The sequence below is a fragment of the Pundamilia nyererei genome, unplaced genomic scaffold, assembly GCF_000239375.1.
Source record: "Pundamilia nyererei isolate P.nyererei 1_Seehausen unplaced genomic scaffold, PunNye1.0 scaffold00019, whole genome shotgun sequence".
Classification (NCBI taxonomy): Eukaryota; Metazoa; Chordata; class Actinopteri; order Cichliformes; family Cichlidae; genus Pundamilia; species Pundamilia nyererei.
The window spans coordinates 1950620-1973298 of record NW_005187420.1 but is presented as its reverse complement, the minus strand read 5'-3'; the positions used below and the strand labels follow the sequence as shown (position 1 = coordinate 1973298).

At 42.0% G+C, this 22679-nt stretch overlaps 1 protein-coding gene across 2 annotated transcripts in view; it reads left to right on the top strand.

Annotated features, from left to right (window-relative positions):
• The window catches only part of dpy19l3 (dpy-19 like C-mannosyltransferase 3), a 66796-nt gene that overhangs the window by 26142 nt on the left and 17975 nt on the right, over positions 1-22679 (top strand). For both annotated transcript variants that reach the window (XM_013909138.1, XM_013909137.1), the window contains 8 exons: positions 1016-1147; positions 5490-5591; positions 5802-5875; positions 8365-8523; positions 11413-11544; positions 14725-14836; positions 16441-16497; positions 16829-16911. In XM_013909138.1, the coding sequence (XP_013764592.1) occupies positions 1016-1147; positions 5490-5591; positions 5802-5875; positions 8365-8523; positions 11413-11544; positions 14725-14836; positions 16441-16497; positions 16829-16911 (851 nt within the window). The remainder of the gene's footprint in view (positions 1-1015; positions 1148-5489; positions 5592-5801; positions 5876-8364; positions 8524-11412; positions 11545-14724; positions 14837-16440; positions 16498-16828; positions 16912-22679) is intronic.

Sequence of the window (22679 nt, the reverse complement as noted above, 5' to 3'; positions counted from 1 at the left end):
TATGCCAGTTTCTGCATCACCAGGTCAATTAGCTTCAAAAACCTCAGAGAGAGGAGAGCGGAGCCAAAGCTGTGCATCTTAAAGTTTTTCATCCTCCAACTTTTCTATTGTTACACCTTTCCAGTTATTTATGGTAGATTAACATTCATTTTACGTCTGGGCTGATGTAGCCTCGGTATACTGTGTGGCCTTTACTTGCTAGCATTCCCCAAGCCTCATGTTGGCTCCGTCATTATTTAAAGAGTGTGTCGAGTACGGTGGCTGGAGGTGAAAAGCTCGAGGAAAAAATAACTAGTTTTTAACTGGCAGAACAAGGTGTAGTGGTTGACGCATTCATCTAACGTGTGATTTAGGACAGATTCCTGTTTTAATTCTGAGAGGAAACACAAACCCAACCTCAGCGGGCCACAGGATCTAATGGGAGGCCAGTTTAAATGGGAGGGTTACATCAGGTAGTGAATCCTTTGCCAAATCAAATACGCAGATGTATCTGCTGCTTTGGAAATAAAGGACGGGCTAAAAGAACTGTGACAGCAGTGAAAAGGACACACCAGGAGGGAAATGAGAGGAGTGGAAAATAAATGCTCAGTGCGTCACAGGAAGGCCTCCAGCAGCAAAACGAAGGGATGGGTCAGGGTCACCTGATCCAGCCTTAACCATAAGCTTTGTCATTTTTATCAGAGGGTGTCTGTCTCCTGAATCCAAATGAGAATTCAGATATCTGAAGGCTCTGACTTCCATTCTTTTGGAAATTCTAGCTGTCACAAATAAGTCAGCAGTCGGAGTGTGAGGTGCTCTTTAAGGATGAGATTATAATGTCTTTATAATATTAACATGTTCTTTGATTTTTTTGCAACCGTGTTAGAATCCATAGCATGCTGCTGTTTTATTTAAAAACAAATGATTTCAACCATACACACAGTCTACAGTCTTCTTTCATTGGTCCACTTTTGGACCAGGCTGTCAAGTCAACACTCACTCGCTTCTTCTTTACGTTGTTGGTGTGTTTCTCCAGGTGACTACGCTGTACCTCGTTCAAGTGAGCAGCCTGCTGAGCGTGTGGCTCCTCCAGTTCTGTAACTCCATGATACTGGGATCACTGGTCCTGAGCTTCATAGTAGCCGCGCTCTTCATCAGACATTGCCAGGTAAGCGTTATGAGTGATGGGTACGAAGAAGAAAAGTCTGAGATTAGAGAGGGTAAGGATTTGGAAAAAACAGAGCGCTGACACTAAAAGAGTCATGGTGGTGGAAACTTGTTGACACACAGGTAGAAGATTATCTTTTACGTTTTGCTTGAAATCTGCGTGCTGCTGATGGTGTTTGCAGAAGATAATTTGTATGCTGGAGAAACAGTTTCCTGTCAGGTCTGAATGTAATTTAGTTCAGTCTTATCACAGTAACTTTTGCACAAACATTTAATGTGACAGGATGAAAGGCTGAGATTCAGGAGTAGGGAGATAAGTATTTAAATTCCTAAAATAAATGTTATTTTAGTAATGACATGCTCTAATTGCAAAAGCTTTGCTTTTAGCAGTCTTTCACAGATCTGTGCTCACATGTCTTGGACTTAAGTCATGCTTAGATGATGAATCTGGTGGCTTTACACTGAACATGCAGCTTACCTTGGACTAAACACCAGCCTTTCGACATCATAAGCATATCTACGGTCAGCAAATTGATGTAGTATTTTGGTGGTTTGAAGAAAAATCTCAACTGTAACTAATGAATGATAATGTCCAGATTTTTGGCTGCAGTCTGGTTATTTGGCAGGCAGGTGTCTGTACTCACTGGCACTGTGCTGCAGTTCAGGCTCGGGGTGTTTTAGATTCAGAAAATGCATATTTTTAGGGAAATATTCTTAGTTAAGCAAAGCTATCAAGAATATAAAGGATTTTATTTCTGTGAGTGAAGTAAGAACTAAATACCACGTGCCTGTGCACTGCTGTACATGGGCTGTTCCTTGTGTTTTCATAGCATTGCCCTAATCTTCTGGACAAATTTGGCAGTCATTTGATAACATGCATAAACTGCTGGGACACCAACAGAGGTGCAGAAAGGTTTCAAAAGAAAGTAGATTGAATCTTTTTATGGCTTTGATGGTTCTGCTTGTACTTGGATGAAATTGCCATGCCCAGTGTATTGTTGTCGACCCTGACTCGCCAGCAGGGTAGTGCGTATTTTGGCCAAATGGATTTTTCAGTTTAACACAGTGATTCACATTTGGAAACAATTAGACTTTCTTTCAGAAACTGTTGTGATTTCCTCCTTCATCATCATGTTTTTAGAATCAAAGTAGGAGCTGCAGGGACCTTTCCTTGCTCCAGGCCCTGCTGTTTCTTTGTTGCTTTTTTCTACTATGATAGTCAGTTTATTTTTAATGTTAAAACTGTAAAATTCTATTTGGACTTCAATTCAATTCAATTTTGTTTATACAGCAGCAAATCACAACAACAGTCGCCTCAAGGTGCTTTATATTGTGAGGTAGACCCTACAATAATACAGCAGAGAAAACCCAAACCATCATACATATAAGCAGGTGTGTTGGCGACAGTGGGAAGGAAAAACTCCCTTTTAACAGGAAGAAACTTCTGGCAGAACCAGGCTCAGGGAGGGGCGGGGCCATCTGCTGCGACGGGTTGGGTGAGAGAAGGAAGACAGGATAAAGACATGCTGTGGAAGAGAACCAAAGATTAATAATAACTAATGATTAAATGCAGAGAGGTGTATAAACACATAGTGAGTGGAAAATGTGACTGAAGACTCATGGGAATCCCCCAGCAGCCTACACCTATTGCAGTGTAACACCAACCTTATAAACAGTACCCTAATCTATTATCAATGGTCATTGATCAGTGGTTGTTGATCAATGGTGATGACAATTTGCAAAAATAATGATCAATATTAATGGTCGAGAATCTGACCTCACAGCCCACTGTTTATCAGTGGTGCTGGTTTCAGTCATTGTTCAAAGGTCCTGTTTATAAGGTTGGGTAAACCTGCAGTCAGCTGAGACTGAAGAAGTCACCTGGATGAGTCACGAAACGTTTCTCCCTCTGAAAACGTTACATCCAGATGAACAGAATTAACTTTTTGGGATTTCCTTTCCTGGATGATTGAGCGTGCATCAAGACATCTGAGACAGGATATTTCTAATTTTAGAGAGATTGTGCAAGTGGAAGAAAGCATTCCTAATTTCTGTTTAATATGTGCATTGAAGGACATGTCCTGGTCAAAAATGACTCCATGTTCTTCACAGTGTTACTGGAGGCCAAGGTAATGCCATCCATAGTAAGAATGTGCTTAGATATTTTTAAGATTTTTAGGGCCGAGTACAATAACTTCATTTTTTGTGCACTTCGTCTTTATGTCTTTAAGACATTCCTGCAGTTTAACTACTTGGTGTTAAACGTCTATCGTTTCATTTTACGCTATCGTTTGTTTCGCAGTGTCACAAAATAAGCTGTTTATGACAATATTTTTTTCATGGTTTTGATGTCACTGTAGTGGTTATATTAATTTCTTAAAGTTCTCTTTCTCTTATATTTAATATAACCACACTACAGACGGACAAGCGGCTGTTTTTATGCGTTGTGGTTAGCAACAACGATGGTAACAGCATCGCGTGTCCGCTTGTTTATGTTCCACATAAACCTTTCACAATAAAGCTCAAGATCCTGTTGAGACTTTTCAAAATAAACTGAATCACGTGAAAGAGCAGATTATTTATGGATGAGAAGTAAAAAAGAGCCGTCAGGTGCTAAAAAATAAACCTTAGACTCAAACGTTCCCGCAAGTCGAGCTGCCCGAGATTCGCAGAATTTACAGAAAATGTTACATTTTTGTGATTTATATCGTTATCGGACGATAGAATTCTTATATCGGGATATGAGATTTTGGTCATATTGCACAGCCCTACTACAGCGTGCTCTAATCGCTCTAATAGGATATTATGGTCGACAGTATCGAACGCTGCACTGAGGTCTAGCAGGACAAGCACAGAGATGAGTCCACTGTCAGAGGCCATAAGAAGATCATCTGTAACCTTCACTAAAGCTGTTTCTGTGCTGTGATGAGCTCTGAAACCTGACTGAAACTCTTCAAATAAACCATTCCTCTGCAGATGATCTGTTTTACAAGAGTTTTTGAAATGAAAGGCAGGTTGGAGATTGGCCTGTAATTAGCTAAGACTGCTGGGTCAAGAGATGGCTTTTTGAGTAACGGTTTAATTACTGCCAGCTTGAAGGCTTGTGGTACATAACTGATTATTAGAGATGGGGTAATCATATTTAAGACTTAAGCATTGACTTGCACCTTTCCAACATTTTTAGGAATCTCTCAGTTGAACACAGCTTGTTAAATGCAGTATTAACCTATATTTCATACCCTCCGTGGCCGATTTTCAGTTTTTACATAAAATGATACTCAAAGAACTACTTAAACCTTTACAGCATTTGCGTCAGACTTATTTGTGACTTATGAAATAATGATTTTATCCAACTTCTGGTTTGAAACTTGAGGCATATTAGTTTGTGAAACAGGTATTTTGTCCTCTGCAAATGTTGATTTCGCCTTGGCAGACAGCGTTCTCATTTAATGGCTGGATTAAGCTTTAAATGCATACCTTTGATGTTGGATGGTTTTGATGACAGCAGGTCTGCAAAAAAGATGCACCTGGCATACTGATGATGAGTCGACATGCTAATAGTGGCATTCAGTAGCACAACTGGCAAAATACATCCAATTAGAGGTTGTTAAGTTAGGACTGATAGTTTCCCTACAGTCACCTCAGCTGCCTAACCCTGCTGTCGGAAACACACAAATAGTATTCCAGGGCAAATCTCCAGTTTACAGAGGCGGAAGATCTCAGAGGCGTGCTGTGAGACTATTTCTAATTCAGTGGAAAAGCTGATAGATTCTCACATTTTGTGTCCAGAATCATCAGAACGGCTTCAGATGGAAAAACTCCCACAAAAAACACTGAGATGTCCATCTGTGAAGCAGTGGAGTGCTCTGTGCTCTGCGCAGTATCCGTGTTGTAAATAACCACGGGCATTTGAGCACGATCAGTAATTACTGTGCTGACTAATTAGTTTGGTAGGGGTCACTCTGTGAGAAGTTGCAGCAGACTGTGTGCAGGATGAGACAATATAGACCTGAAATCTTAACAGTTTGCAATGCGAAGTATGAAAGAATTTTGGGAAATAACGAGGACGTTTTTCTGACATCTATAAATGGTTGCAAAATGTGCAAAAATAACGAGCATAAAAATATATTTATGCATGATTGATGATTTTAATATGTGCTTAGATATTTACAGAGAAATGACCCATGCTGTTAGGGGTTAGTGGTCTGATGCATGTACCCATATATATACTGTGTGTATGGAAAGATGTCTGCTTTCCTTACATTTTTAATTGCAAAAAACTGCAGTGAGACCATAACAGATGCACTGACTAACCTCTTGTTATTCTGTGTGTGTGCATGTAGCCTGGTGTAAAGACTGGAAGCCTGGTGGTTCGTTTGGGCAAAGTTCTTCTCCACAGTGCCCTGGTTCTCCTCCTCACCGTCACCATCAACTACCTGGCCAAGGTGCGGTGTTCTCTTCCTCCCTCGCTCATCTTTTAATACACTTTCTCTCCATTTTCCTTTTTTTTTCTCTCATCATATGCTCATTATCTTGTGATCTGTCCCTTATTTCACAACACACTCCTTCCTTCTTATCCTCATCGATAATCTTGGTTTAACATGCTGATCTTTAGTCCTGACCTGATGATCTTCTCTTTGCGTGTGTGCTTACAGAAAGCCCTCCAGCTCCAATCAGACGAGCACATCTTTAAATTCATCAAGTCAAAGTTTGCTCTGGGTTCGACCAGGTATGAACACCTCCTCTAGTCCTGACCACATGTGAAATACGGGCTCGCTCCCAAACAGTAGTGCAAACTGCATATACAAAGTCTGTATTGTGTGCACTGGTACATAACTCCTGACTTGATCCAGAGTGACTGTATTATTCACTAAGCACCAGTATTGTAGCACCTGGAGTGTTATGGTGTGTGAATAATAGATGGCCGGGTAACACTAGCAGACCTCCCATTGATCAGATACTGTGTGTGTGTGTGTGTGTGTGTGTGTGTGTGTGTGTGTGTGTGTGTGTGGGGAACAGTTCAGCCACTGGATGGCTGCTCCAGGGTGGCAGATAACACAGCTCACAACTTGGTGCTACACAACTGGCGCTTCAATTATTCAGGAGTCTGTGGAAAATGCAGTGCATACTCTATCGCTGCCTCTCTCTGTTCCTGTTTCTCTCACTTGCGTTGACTTATTTCGTCTCTCCAAGTGTTTCTTTTTTTAATCCCTGGAGTCTTGCACCGCGTTTGCGTTTATATCAACTCTGTTTAGTTATTTATCCTCGTGGTGGTTTATCAGCATGTGGAGGATTGTAACTGCCAAGAATAAAATTAAAACCAAAATATCAGTTCATGTCATATTTGTTTAATGTTGTGTTTCTGAATTCCCACTTTTTGTTTTTGCATAATGTTGATGTACTTAATGTTATATAGGTTTAATTTATTTTGTCAGTTTGTATCTTTCATATATCAGAAGTCCAACGTGCAAAATATTGACCTAAAAAAAAGTTTATACTGTACAGACATGTCAGGGTTGATGCAATCTCATAGTTTTCTTTCTTTTTTTCTTCTTTGGCCTTCTTTTGGAGCCTTTTTGGTCGAGCGCAGAGGAAGGATGCTGCAAATACCAGACAAAGGATGTTAACGACATGAGGGAAAGAGGAGGAGCTTAGAGGAGGTTCATGGATGTCATGAACGAGGACACACAGAGGGTTTTAGTGACAGCGGAGGGTGGTAGGAGCGGGGTGAGATGCAGGCAGATGATCCACTGTGGCGGCCCCTAAAGGGAGCAGCCAAAACAGGAAGAAGTGGTCGTGTTATTTATTTTTCCATAGTGATTTAAAAGTAATGTAAAAAACATACAATTCATGCACATTTTTGCAACTGTCCTTTTTAAGTGCACAAGTTGTGTTTCCAGATTGTGGATTAGGTCGTTTAACGTGGATTACTAACTTATCCTGATTTGATTGGAGGTTTTTAGCAGCCTGAAGGTTTATTTCTTTTAGTGCTTCAGAGTTCTTATTGTTCCTAGATTGTATGAACTAAAGGAGTTAGTGTCCCTGCTATAGACACTATAAAAGAGTTTTGCTCTCTGCAATTTCAAGCTTCATTGTCTAACATTAGTCAAATAACCCACTGAAAATGCCCAAAAGGCATTAAAACTGTGGGGAAGTCCACTTGAGTGGGACCTAGCAGAATCCTAGCTCACTGTATCAGGACACCTGCTAAAGTAGCCACGCCCCCTCTTAAGAAAATTCCCCCCACCCAGAGTTGTTATGAAAGGGAAACGTTTTCATAGAGCCCAAAACATTTTGTTGTGCCACGCTGTAAACATGCAGTTTAAGGAAATAATGCATGCACGTTTTTACATGGGAGTCTGTTGGGGTGGACCTGCAGGTGGCAATTACAGTAACTGCAGTTTTTACTAAATTACACATCGGCTTCATTTTTAAGCTCCGGAAACTTGATTTAAAGGGAAAGTTCCTGTTCCTTTCACAATAAAAGTCCTGGACATATACACTGTGTATAGAGAAGAGGAGGTTATTGCAATAGTAGAAATCAACTTTAATGAGTAAAAGATCTCTTTTTAAAAACCAGCAAAAATATATAGTGTTACATTTGATATCATTGACATTGATGTGAAAATAACGTACAGTTGCCAGGTAACAGTAATTTCAGTTAAACGCTATAAGAAAAATATAATATTTTTGCACACGTGTAGAAAAAAAATAGTTTGTGGTGTTGATCAGGTAGTCGCACATAAGTTTAATATATTTTTATTATTATTATTATTTGTTTCTTCTGTTTTACTGCATTTCAGAGGCAAATATGTTTATTCATATGCATTAAAGTTGTTTTATTTACATTAAAATACACAATTTTGTGTTAAGTCACTCTGCCACTAATATTTCAAAGTGAAATCATTTAATCCAAGAAGCATCCTGCTCCATCCATTCGCCTCACAGTCACTCAGACTTATCGTATGACAGGCTCCACTTGGACCAGCTGCAGCAGTAAAATGCTGCTTGCATCAGTAACTGAAGGGCCCTCAGAAAGTGCGGTCTCTGTCAAGGCCAATTTATGGCCCTATTTCATAATTTTAAAGAGTGTAATTTGGATCTGCGCCAAACTTTTATAGCTTCCTCCTCACCGGGTTTCCATTTAACTCGACGTTGCAGTGTTTATTTATTCTCAGTGAAAAACAAACAGATGACCGCCTCTCGCCTCCCCTGCAGGGATTTTGATGCCAGTCTGTATCTGTGTGAGGAGGCCTTTGGCCTGCTTCCCCTGGACACGCTCGAGCGCCTGGCCGGTACCCTGCTGCTGTACCCCTACATCCTCACGCTGCTTCTGCTCTGTGGCATGTTGGTGGCGGCAGCACTGCAAAACCTGAGGTAGGTGATGACTCAACAGGAAGTGGAGAGGGTTATATAAGACGAAGCAGCTCCAGATTACTCTGATCAGTCACAAAATAAAATTAAAAAAACCCCACAAAGCAAAACAACATTAAATTAATATTTTGTTACTCTACTCCATATTTTTTGACCCATTCATGGGCAGTTTTTGTGGTGTGGGCGGGGCATGTTCAGCTGAGGAAAGACGCCTCTGCCAGAAAGTTCAGTTACCAAGAAAGTCATGCCTGGTCTGCAGCAATGTTTAGGTGGGTGGTTTGTGTTAAAGTAAAATCCAGATGATTGCCAAAGTTTCTCTGCATTGGAACAATCAATTATAAACTTTGTGTCGGTTCACTTTATTTAAATATACATAGCACCAGCTCACAACAGCTGTCGTCTCGAGGTGCTTTATATAAGACCCTACAGTATAAGAGAGAGAACACCGAAGACACGTTCCCCCCGCAGCACTTGGCGATAGAGGGAAGAAAGAACGAACAGAAACATATCCAGCAGAGCCTCGCGCTGTCTGGTTGGGGTTGAGGGGAAAGAGAAGAGAGAAACTACAAAGAACAAGGAGAGTAGACAGAGGAGAGGACGACACATTTAAAGTAGAGGAAAGTGATATAGCTTCAAATGATATCATGGTAATTCAAATTTGTGCTAACAGTATTTCTGACGATGAAAGAAAAAACGTACTGAACAGTTTTATTGACCTTTGCAGGCAGCAACATTTAGAAGTAAATAAAGCCAGAGGCCATTTTCTCTATTTTTCAGTCAGCTTCTGTCATTGATGAAACGTTAGCTAATTCAAAGTGTGAACTAATTACACCAAGGTACCAGCAGCAGCAGCATGGTGGTGCAATAGTAGTGACGCAGCACAAGTCAAATGTATGCACGAAAGTATCCCAGTGCCACGACCATGAAAGGTGTAACTATGAAACGGACTCTTAAGCAGGACCTGAGAGACAACAGCTTAAAGTTCACAGGTTTTGTTGTCACAAAGGGAAGTTTCTCAAAGGGAACGTTAAAACAGGATGAACACTGGAATGAAACTCTGGCAACTCGGGACAGCAACCCTGAGAGAAAAGAGATGGGGGTTAAATCCAGTCCACAGTATGGGTGAGCGGCAAAGTAATGAGCAGAGTGGCCGTCTCTGTCAGACCAGCTTGACAAAGACGGGTTTGAAAGCACTCTTCAGCTCCAGAGGAATCATTAGGATAATGATTACAAGGGCGTTAGCACAGGAGACACATTAGGAGAGTCATAGAAGAGCCTGGAAATTTAATGTAAAAGTATAAAGTTACTGCTTAACACTTTAGTTTAATGATAACAAATTCAGTTCAGTTTTAGTTATAACGTCAGACAACAGCAGTCACCTTAAGTCGCTTTATATTGAAGGTAAAGAGACTACAATAACAGGAAAAAACAACAACAATCAGATGACAAACACTGTCACTTGGTGACAGTGGGAAAGAAAAACTCCCGTTTAATAGGAAGAAACCTCTGACAGGCTCGGGGAGGGGCAGACATCTGTCATGGCTGGTGGGGAAGCAGACAGGACAAAAAAAAAGAACTAAACTAGCTTAAGTTAGACAATATTTTCACATAATAAATCTGGTTATTGTATCTTGGCCAGCTGCTTAAAGCACTGTGCAGGAGTAGTTTCCATCTATTTGTTCTTCCCGTCTGCAGCTAGCGAGGGCTCCAGCGATCCTCGCTCATTTGTTTACGTTTGGGTCGCACGTCACCAGCTGCTAGCATCTCCTTCTTAGCAGCTGTACTTGACGGCGAATTTTTGCCTCGTGCAGTGAAACACGTTTGTTGTTTTCACCTTCAGCAGGAACAGTTTTCGTGCATATTTTCCAAAGTACTCTGCTTTATTGGAGGTTCCTCCAGCAGCCTGAGCTTTAAGTAATGGATGGCTTGGGGTCAGCTGATCCAGCTCTAACTAAATTATAAACTTTATCAAAAAGGAAAGTTTGAAGAAGGTGCAGTTAGCAGGTACCCTGATGACAGGTAACTGATGAACCCTCTGATGAGTATTTCTTTACAGCAACTAGTGATAAATCAGGCAAAAATAAACAAGAACCCACTGCTTTGGAGTTACATTTCATCAGCTCTGTTTCTCTTTTGCTTGTCATACATTCATGCATTAAAATTAAACTACAAAGGAAACCAGAAGGCTTCCAGTACTGAAACTCTTTCCCTTGCCCACAGATTCTTTTTTTCATATGCAGATATCTTTGGAGAAAAATTAGTGAAGTATAAATGAATCGAAGGTTTCGGCTCCTTCAGAAAATAGAAGAGACAAGATGTTTATTAGGAGGCAGAAGCCCAGTCGTGGTAGTCACAGTCCCCGTGTCTGCTCCACATTGTTTCTTCACGCTCTGCAAAGCCGCTCTGCCTCTTGAAGCCTCGTGCGCCTGTGGTGCAAGGTGAGGGGCCATATCGAACTAATCACATTAGCATATCAACTCGCACTCTGCCGTTGGAGGCTTGGAATACTAACCTCATAGAACAAAGGGCTATTTGCCAATTCGGGAATTAATTTAATCCAGTTTAGCCCAGCTCACGTAGGAGGAAGAGCCGGATTGGATTTGTATTCAAATGGAAGCCAGTGTCCGTCTGATTCGGTGCAGGAGGCCAATTCGGGGGAGTGACATCATGCCCTCGAGCCTTCGTCTGTTTGTCTGCGTGCCGACTCCCGCAGACAGAAACGGTCGTGGGTGTGTGTATTGTTGCGTGTCCACTTGTGTTCAAACTACTAATGAAATCTGAATAATATCAATTCCACCCACCTTCCCTTCTGCCTCTCGTCTCGAGCGTCTGGATGTACTGTTTTATGTATCACTGTTGTCTTTTGTGTCGCTGTGTTTTTCGGTTTCTCAGCAGGCCTAACAGAGGTTCCACCGAGGAAAGGAAAGGAGCCAGAGAGGGGCAAGTGGCGGCATTTCGTCCAGATGTGGCCTACAATCTGCTGCACACGCTGTTCTACGGCCTCCTGGCTTTCAGCACAATGAGGTGAGACCTCGTAATTCTAGCATCATCTACATGCAGACGTCCCCAAGTAGTCGCATTCTGAGACGGGGACTCTCCAAATGTACTTTTCCTCTTGATGAGTTGATTATGCAAAGTCGCGAGCAGATGCTAAAATCCGAGTGCCTCTTAAACGCCTCTCACAAAGTGTCTGAATGGTCCGCTTTAGCCTTGATCAGCCCTCAGCGCCAAGCACCATCCAGCGCCACTCACAGCAGACGCAAAAAGAGTCGATACAGCTGAACAATCGATAATTAATACTCTGACCCCCCCTTCAGAATTTTAACGAAGACCTGGTGCAAACAAACGGCTAACGAAGCTCCATCTGCCGTCTCTCCACTTACCATAAATTATGTTTTTTGAAAAAGAATCATTAAATGTTCTTATTTATGAGGTAAATAGTTTCAGTTAAGTTGCTCATTTTAAGTTACTTTACTGCTGTTTCAGTTTGTGTTTATGCTGTAAAGACGTCCAGAGCAGGCCACTGTTGGGAAGAGTCTCACGGCTGTGTGGCTCAGAAAGGTTATAACTTAGAACTTTTTATTTCATTTCGCCTTGTAAGTACGCAATACTATTTCAGCAAGCAGTTTTTTTCAATAAGGATTTTTCACTGGCTTTCAACTCCTTCTTGTAGTTTTTAGTTTTCCACTGTGGCTCAAGTATACATTTATTTATGTGCCGGTGAGAGTAAGAAGGCTCGTTTGGTTTGTTTTTGCAGTCGGTGTGCGTCTCAGGCAACCATGTTGCAACCTTTCTCTGGAAAGACGGAGAGAAATGGTTCCAGAAATAAGATAAGATATAGGAGGCATACTGTTTACATGTGCGCTGGCTTTGAAAACCACCTTCTTTGAGATACATTTGTTTACTGTATTTACTGTGCTCTTGTGCGATATTTGTACAAATGCTGTTTGTACATATGTTCGGAGTCGGATACTAAGAGCCTTCTTTGCTGCTTCTTCCTCTCCTGTTTTCTGGTGGCACACAGACGTGCAGTGGTCTGTTTCTCTGGTTAATATTATGGCACAATCCACTGGCAGGTTCCCACCGTGGAGCAGCAACACCTCTGAGGGTGTCTCGGCTTGCAGGTGCCAGACTCAGAGGCCTGACACCAGTGCTGGCACCTCGCTTTACCGCCGTCTTTCTTGTGGTCGACTTTCATATTCAGCCTCTTCTTCTTAATTTCCTGAATGTTTTGGCTTGCCCGGCTGCAGCCTTTGCTGCTGTGACATGAGATATTTGCTCTTATAATATCAGAACTGTGACCACCAGATATCATTGGTTTGACCGGCATCGGCCTCTACGCCGACTACTGCAGTTTTCAGTTTGGTGTCGGCTCTCGTTGGCATTTACAGTTTGTTCTTATTTAAGTCATTTTTTGGATGAACAAACATTTTTATTCAGTTTTTCTTTTATCGGTTTGTGTGTGTCTGTGTGTGTTTAATCAGGTGAAATTATTAATATCAGGAGCTACAGTGGGTATATCATTAGTGATGTTGTTCAGTCAGTTTCAATCGATTTCTAAAAGATGGATATTGTGTGCTAGCACAAAAGTTCATTTCCCAGCAGAATGCTTCTTGTACCTGGAACAAGTTTTATTCTCAGTATCAAACATGCTATGACTCACTTTAGCTTTTACTTATAGCATCTATAATGTGAGCATATGGTGCTCCTAAAGGCCCCGTGTGGGGTTTATCATGACCATTTATTTACTCATTAATATCTTCTGTAGGAAGGTAAAATACCTGATCGTCAGCAGTCTCTGCACAGCTGTTTCTGTCCTGTTAGCAAACATGTTTGGATAGTTCTGTCTACTCATTAGTGGTTAATTTCACATGCATGGAAAATTCCCTTTGTCACCTATTTTTATCTCCTTGCTTTAAAGGTTTGGTTCTATAAAAAAACGACGCTTTTTGCCGTATCAGTAGCTCTGCAGCGTCAGACAGTGTGACTAATACACCTTGTGGCTTGAATTTTTTTCTCTCCCCATTTCGCATCTATAACCTTGAGCACAACAAGCCTCCCAGACCTGACTCCAGTCGTCTATTTGTAATTGTCAAGTGGTTTTCATCGCCACCATCATTAGTAAATTTTCCGGCCTGAACGCGTTTCAGGCTGCAAACACACGCTGACATGTACAATTTATCACTAGGAAAGTATAATTGTGTTTTAACTTTAGGCTCTTTGTGAGGAGTGTCAGGAAAACCATCGAGATCACCAGTGGAATTACTACTTCCTGTCCCTGTAGTAAAAGAAACCTGCAATTACTCTGTTAAAAAAGAAACTGGAGTTTTCTGGTGTGTTGTTTATAGCAACTTGGCTATGAGGGTTTTATAGGTTCACATAAGTAGCTTCATTTAAATAAGAGTCTGTCAGTAGCTGGGTTATTCTCTGTGTAGGGAAATGTTGATAATAATTGAATTTATGTGGTTAGCAGGATTCAGAAAAGCAGGTCTATGCAGTACTGTTAACGCTTATAGTTCACACAGTGCTTTGCTGTCACAGTTGGTAATTTAAAGTACTGATTAAATTCCCACAAAAGGAGCAAAAGAAAAAAAAAGTCCTGAAAGCTTTTAGCACAGAGTCAGGTAGGGCAGAAAGTGACACGTTTGATTTCAGCACTTTCTCTAAAATGCTGATTAAGAGAGAAAAGCCAAAAGTGCAGAAAGCCATTTGTTTCTGTCAGACGGCTCCTTTGCATTAAAAAAGTATTGAGATTTATTTCAGTGAGGCTGCACTTCTTTATGCCTCCCCCCTCGCACGGCTCCATCTCCGCACCTGTCAACAATTTTTCAGCTCATTTCATTCTCCCCGTCTTCAGTCTTCTGCTCGCTGCTCTCTGTTTAATCTTTTTCTCATTTGTTTAGAACTCTTTGCTTTAGCCTTCATGTGCTTTGGATCAGAACTTAAAAATAATGCAGTGTTTTTGGCACCAAATCAAACTCAACCACAGCGAAACCATTTCACTAACTCGTGCGCTAAACTGCAGACGAGTTGGTCGTCTTGTTTGAATTCTGTGTGTGTGCTGAGGGAACGTCCTCCAGTCCAAGCTGTATAATTTGTCTGTGTCATGGAGGCTGGGATCTGTTTTCTTTTTTCTCCTAAGAGGAAGACTGTTGAGACACGAGCGCTGCTTGATATGTCTTCTCCTTCTCTCTTTCTGCCCAGAATGAAGTATATATGGACTGGCCACATGTGTGCGGTCGCAGCCTACGGTGTCTGTGGGACCGAGCTGTGGACTGTGCTTCTCAGCGCTCTCCGATGCAACACGAAACTTCTGGTACGAGCTCACATTTTCACTTCTGGCTCCAAATAGTGCTGCAGGGAGGATGGGTGGTAGGATCTTTGTTTACGATAATCTCCAAAAATTCCACTACTTTATGTCCTCTGAAGCATAAATACAGTCATCAAAGCTAGAATTCAAACATTAAAAAAACCTAATCTGCAATTGCAGAACAAAATGTGCTTCACCATCCAGGCTAGTCAGGGTTGAGTAATCTCAGATCTTGTTCCATTTAGATGGGAGAAATTATTCATTTGTGAACTAAAGACAACATAAAATATAAAAAGGATAACTATATTTGTCCCAAATGTTGGGAAATTCCAGTGTTACAGTGACTAAAACTGTAAATGCACTTTGCAATTAAATGGCCCGATTTTGCTTGCTGCTGAGTTGAGGAAGAGGTGAATTTCTACCAATCAGATCGTGTTTATTCAAATGCACTGTTGCCACTGACCAATTAAAACACATGCTAATGTCCCATGGGAGCGAGGTATTTGCTTGCGCACGAGGAGATATTGTGTGTGGATACAGTTGCTAACAGGCTCTTCAGGCTCGTCTTGTGAGCGGCTGCCAAACATCCAGGATCTGACCAGCTCGTTCTTCCCAAATCGAACACATTCACTGCATTTACTGCACTGATCAGTAGCTTTTCTCTCGTCTGTGTCACATTAAGAGTGATTGCAGTCCCACGTTGATCCCACGGTGCCGTTTAGGTGTCGTTACCTGTAAATGTGACTTCCAATGGTTGCTGATGTGGCTCAGAGTCTGTTAGATGTTTAACTGGTTGCTAACCTGTTTGATGTAGTAACTTTACATACACACTGTGTGGCTGATGACATGTTCTTGACCTGCTAGATGAAAGTGCACATGCTCGGAGCGCTACGTTATATCGCGCTTCCACAGATGAGTAAAGAGCTGTTTTAGCTATTACCCAGTGCCAAAGGTCGTCTGTAACCACAGTGCTGTGCTGCTGGCCACTGGATAAGCACACTAGAGCACAGCCAGTTCAAATTCTCTTCATCAGAGTAGTTTCGAGCAAGCAGGGGAAAAAAAGATGACGGATTAGATCGTTTCTGGCCGGGCGATTGGACCGAACAGCTTTCCAGTCACTGAGCGACTTCTAACTGTCGTTTAAGAGAAATTTGAAGTGTGTACTTTGTTCTTAAACATGTCTCTGAACGTACTGAGGTTTGATTCCCAGTTCTAGTAACACTGCACATTATGCCTGTCACCACCCTCCAGTGTGAGTGACATTGATCTCTTTTAAAGCTCACTGTGAGGCGCTCCTGAAAGATTTTTCTATCTTTTATGATTTCCTGTATTGATGTGACGGTGAACCATTATGCTGCTGAATCCACAGCCTGCACTCTGAGCGTGTGCCGGCATTGCCAGTGAGGCCACTAGGTGTCAGTGTGGTCACAACAGGACGGCAGCAGGAATCAGATAAACGATGGTCGGGAACAAAGCTGCTCTATCTGCCTGTTATCTCACTCCGTGCTCATTTTTGGTATATCTCTGTGTGGCTCTTTACTTTCCTCTGCTTCTGATACAATTATTTTCCTTCATTTCATTAAAGTTGTTTTCTTTCTGTCATTTTGCAGTTGAGGCTTGTCAGATATGTCGTTCCTGTTGTGATGATCGGTTTCCTGTATTACAAGGTAGGCCATTTTCTTGGTGGTTTGTGCTCATACCTTTTATTGGAGTTTTACTTCTGGAACCACATGGAACGATATGAGGGAAAGAAAATGGGCTAAATGGAAGTTACGGAAGAAAATGATGAAAAGCAATTGGAGCCTAACAGGATACTAAAACGATTGCTTCCCCTTTATTTATTTTACTGTTGGAGGAATCTAAATAGCTGTCGTATTCCCTGTTATGTTCAGTGAAGCAATAAGATGTTATCAAAGATATATCAGTGGGTTTGATACTCTGCTTATGGCTTCATAAACCGAATTTTCCATCACTTGTCTTTGTCTTTTTTCCCTTTAGTTCTGGCCTAAGCTGATGGAGGAGTTATCAGAACTGAGGGAGTTTTATGATCCAGACACCGTGGAGCTCATGACCTGGATTAGGTAGGCGCATACACCCGCGTTCACAAATCCAGAGCGCACATCATATTGAAGCAAATTTGATTCGCTTGTTCCTGCAGATCGAGTTTCACTGTGCCTCGTGTCCTTGATTAGTCCACGTGTGAGCGTGTCCGTGTGCGTGCATGCGTGTGTCTCAGCGCTTGTTTGTCGGAGAGTCTGTCTGATGAGTGATGAGAGCTGATGGATATCCATGAATAAGACATGGGAGTGCTGGAAAGGACCCAGCTGTTGGCAGAGCTCTAACCCACCTCAGGGTCTCTGTTGCTGGGCTTCCGATCAAGAGCATCACCCTGATGGGATCAGAGATGGAGCTGTGATTTGGAAATGCTCCGAACTGTCGCTGATGCTGCTGTGTGTTTGCACATCTGTGCGCGCGCCTGTCATTTTCTGGTCGTCATGTTGGATGCACAGCGCTGGATTGGCCGCCCGTAGTGCATATCCTACATCTGTGCAACTATAACATCTGGCCAAAGACACAACTCTCAGCTCTCTGCTTAGTGCCTGTTAAATTTCCCATTTATGTTCCACTTACACCAGCACAGACAAGTTGGTTTAACTGGGATTGTTGGCAAGGTCAGTAGTTATCAGCTGGGTTTGCAGCTCTCTCGCAGACCTGAGGCTGAACGCTGGTCAGACGCTGCGCAGTGCTGCTGGACTCGTTAGGCATTCAAATTAAGAAGCGAGAGATAATGAAACATTACGGCTGAGTGTCAGGAATGAAGTGGGATGCAGTAGTGGTGCAAACTGAAGCTGATCGTGTGCTTCGTCATTAAGGTTTTCATCCTTATTGCTGATATTGTAACATAACAAGAACGATATGCTAACTTATGTATTTTGAATCTTCGTTCTAGAATAAATTACAAAAAGTGACTTATGGTTTTTCCAGAGGGGCTGCTAATAGAAATATTATGACACCAAAGCACCTTTTTCCTAAAACTTGAGTGTTTTCTTTTGTTGCTTACATCAGGGCTGTGGGTGTGTTTGTAGGCATGCTGAAGGAAAACTGCAAGAACCACATTTACAGCTGTTTTTAAGCCTTCGGTTTTCTGTAATTTTGCCTTCCTGTCGGCCATTGTGAGAGAGCGGAGGGCGTAGTCAGTGTTCCCACTTTACATTTTTGCATTTTACATTTTTTTACAACACTTCCACACATCTGCTGCTCTAAGCAGTCCAATTAAAAGTGTTAATGTCTTTGAATTCTGTTCATTCTTTTATGTTATGTGCAGATATATTGGTAGTCTTGTATGGATTCACAGTTGAGTTTGCACGATTTGCAGACTGTGTTCCTCCGTTTAAGTTAACAGCGTCTTTAAAGGTCGTTAATTTAGGATTAACCAGCTCTTGGTTAGCTATAGCTGATTTGTTGTTAGCTAGTCGATTTGGTTTGCTGAGAATACGAGTTTGTGGAGGGAAAAGGCAAGTTACAGGACACATTGTCTGCACGATTGTGATCTCTTTTGGCAGAGAGAAGGGGAACTTGACACTTTTTGTGTTTTTACATTCCTGCTGTCACCAGTGGCCACAAACTAGCCTCCAAAGAGTTTTTGGGTCACCCTGATAGTAGCCCTGCTCCTCCATATCGAAACGCAAGACTCCTCGCTGAGGTGTTTCAGCTTTTCTAACTGGAAGGAGACCTCAAGGCAGCTCCATGACACACTACAGACACTTCAGCTGCTTAGGGAATGCCTCATAGAAGAGCTAGAGGCCTGGAAGTCTGGGAATCTCTGCTTGGGCTTCTGCCACTCAGCGAGAGTAATAAAACATGGATGGAGATGATTAAATAGTTTCACCTAAGACCAATAGTGTACATTTTATTGTCCTGCTTGGGCTACTACTGAAAATTTAAACCCAAACTGTTTCTCTTTTGACTTCAACATGGAAATGCACACGATAAATCTGCTTTTAACTGTTTTGTTTTTCGCAGGGGAACGGTCTCAGACCCCCTCACACAAAACTTGGATGCTGCAAAATCTTCTTTACAAGCTCTGTGAGGAAAAATGATAGTTTTTGTCCACTCAGATAATCCCGTTGCCATGCAAACACGCCAGCCTATCCTCAATACATTAAAACCAGTTTAGAATGACTTAACATAGGTTTTCCCTGTAGTTCACTTATAGACTCGGTGAATGATAATTTAAGGCTTCTTATTTCCATCCTATCATCTTCAGCGCGATGACACCGAGTGGACCAGATGTGATTTCTAAGAAATGGACAATTTTGGTATAATCCTATTAAACACTTAGTGGAATGGCACAGGGAGAACGAGAGAGATATGGATAGTGAGACAGCAGAGGAGAGGTTTGGATTTTGAATGTATTTGTGTGTGTGACATGGGTTCCCTTCCCTCCGGAGCTAATCCCATTAGGCGGTGAGGATTAGGGGCTGCCTAGAGTTACCTTGGTTGGGGCTGAGAGCAGGGCGGAGTGCTAAGCTTCTTGCTGCGCTAATTACATTCCAGATGAAAGTGTTAAGATGGGGAAGGAGGTTCATGTTACGCTGTATTCTCTAGGTGACTGAGGCCGAGGCTATTTCGTTTTATATGCAAGAAGCAGATATTCAGACTGCGGCACAGTAAAGGGTAGGACGAGCGTGCGTGCAGCGTACGGAGGAAAGTATATTTCGTGAGCAGCTTGCGTGCGTGCGTAAGCTGTCGCAGATTCGTTGTGATGATTGTAGCTGCATTTGTTTGACTTTGGTTGATCTAAAATGAAGAGTTTGTCAAAGGATACAAGGTCTGAGAAAGTCTTTATCTTTACAATCTCTCGAGCCAGAATTAGGATTAGATTAGGGAAAGGATAAAGATGTTTGTTTGATAACGATGGATTCAGAGATGAGATTAGGATTATTAGATCAGAGATAAGAGGGCCCTCGTCAGGGCTAATGACGCATGCTTGAGGCCCTCATTAGTATAGAAGTGTGTGAGTTAAGACAGGCTGATGAGGAGATTATCATAATTCCCAAGACTCTCTTTCATGACCCGTGACTTTATGAGTTTGAAGAACTAAGGCGCAGCCATAATTCACAAGTTTGCACTTGATAACAGAGTTGGCTCCACAGCTCCGCTGTAGGCTGATACTGTGTTCTAAATGGGCAGTCGATAAATCAATAGCACTGCCTGGATGTTCAACTGCCTCCAACTTTGAGTTATAGTTGAGAGTGAGCAGTTTTTAAAGTCACAAACATCACCTCCATCTAGCCGGTGTGCTCTCTCTCCGCTTCCTCCTGAATCCGGTGCAACTTTGCTCTTCTCAGATTCATGTTTCCACGCTGGTTTTTGCAAAAGCAGTACAGTGTCAGTCAAAGGAGGTTACTGAAAAAATGAAGGGAAAATTCGAGGTAGTTTTGCTGCTCTGCATGAAGTATTCAAGGCAGTGCAAATGTTAACGTGCAGCAGAGAGAGGAGCAGCGGAAAGCCAGACATGTTTAATACAGCTGATTCTAGGCCCCTCAGTCCATTCTCACTGCTGTCACTGCACCGTCGCTCCAACAGGGAACAAAGTTCACCTCGCATTTCACAGCACAGATGAGTCAGAAGTGGGATCTATTACATTTTGAATGAGGTTATTTGTTGGACTTGGATTTTGATGTCAGTGTCACGACTCTGATTTAGTGATTTCTATATTTTTGCGTCATACAATTTCCCTCGCTCTTATTTTTCTCCTGACACACACCGCTCACCGTGCATATTCCACCGCATAGAGAGGCCGAGTGATAATGCCAGCCTCCTGTGAATCGGCTTCTGGATTGTGGTGGATTGGTGTTTTGATCCCCAGCTGCTCTGCATGCTGAAAACATGAAGGCCAAACGCTGAAGTTGCACCAGTAGCAGCTTTGCATTGCAGCTCTGTGTGTGCACGTGTGTGTGTGTGTGTGCGCATGTGAATGACTGAATAAGAAATGCATTTTAAAAAGCTGTGTAGAACAGCTAAGGTTAAAAGTGCAGACAAATCGCATTTTAACTTTTCCTCAGATCACACAGCAAATCATTGATTTCCATATTTTACTTCCTGAATGTCCGCTCTCGGTACATCCAGAAATTTCCTCCTCGGCCTTTCTCTTTTCCTGGCAGCTCCGTCGTCATTATCCTGCTCACAGGACACAGGAGGAGCTCACTGCTCTTTCACATAAACCAATTCAATCTGGCCTCTCTTGCCTGGTCTCTGAGCTGTCCCTCTGATATACTCTCTGCTATTCCTGTCCATCCTTCTCGCTCCTGGCACAAATCTCACGAGCTTTAATTCAAACCATTTACCATTTAATATGCTTTTATTTTGAAAGCTACCTTGCTTTCCCCCCATCCCCCTCCAGCTCACCCCCACCCTTCGGGTGTAAGATATACAGGCTGTTTTCGAGAATTATGAAGGCTGCAGTGGAAATTATTAATGAGAGCTTTGACAGCAGTTTTGCTGCAAATTCAGGAGGCTCATCTAGCTACTCAGCATGGAGACCCATTCAGTGAAGGAAAACGACTCCACTGGAAAAGTCAGCATAAACCCTGATGTGTTTATACAGCAAGTCCACACGCTTAAACAGGAAAACACATTGTGTCTCAGTTTCTTCTTAAAGACCATTACAACCACTCCCAAAGTAACCAGTAAGCATGTTTTTATTTGATTTTATTTATTCATATTTGTACATGTGCAATATTAACATCAGTGTTTGCCATTTCATGCACTGTGCCAGAAGTTAGCTTAAAGCTAATTTACATCTACAGTCCCTCAGCAGGTTGGATGTGAAAAATGTCACATAAAAGATTCTCACATCCATAAAAAAAGAAAGATTACAAGTCTGAGTCTTTCAGCAAATATTTTAATAAAGCTGGTGAAAGCGCTGCAGTACCTAATGGTATCAGGCAGGACTTCAACTTCCATTGAGTTCAAGCTTTCGCAGAGAGTGCTGATCGCCCAAAAGCAGAATGACAAAACGCTACAGTACGGTCTTTAGTTGATGATATGCTTGTAGATTGTAAAGATTCTCATGGGCAAAAGCTAATAAAATGAAGCGGCAGTGGAGGAGCTGCCAGACCGTTTGAAATCTTAAACAGCAAACATATATTCATTAAAATGTTACAAAACCCATGAAATGATGTCGTCCAGTGTTTTAGTGACCATTTCCCCAGCTTGTTCTGGTCTGAGCTCTCTGGGAATGAGGTTGGTAACTCCCAACAATTGTTTCAGACAAGTCAAAAAATATTAAAGCATACATCACTACATTATTTTTTTCATGACCGAGTGTGAACAGGCATACATTTGATCCCAAATCTGTAAATGGTTGGAAAAGAAAATATTTTTCTTTCACTTTACCATCATTTATTCTTCAGCATAAGTGAAAATAGAAGCTTTTCTCTGCCTCAGAATTCCTCCAATTTTTTTTTATTTAATCGACTTTCATGTCTGAGCAGAGAGAGACGCATTCAGTGAGAACCAAACATTCTGCATGTCAGGAATTTCTGCCTACTCAATACAACTGATGCAGCGCAGCGCTGATTCACACTGACGCGTCGGTTAATTAGCTAATAATAAATGTTACTTTGACACCTACCTAAGCACTGTTGCAAACCACGTTCACCCTTTCATGAAAACGGTATTCCTCGGTGGCTGTGGCCTCTTTCAGCAGGTTAAAGCATCCTGCCACAAAGCAGAAGTGGTTCAGGAATGGTTTGAAGAGCACAACAACGAGTTTGAGGTGTTGACATGGTCTCCATATTCCTCAGATATCGATCCAATTAATAATCTGTGGAACAAACAAGTC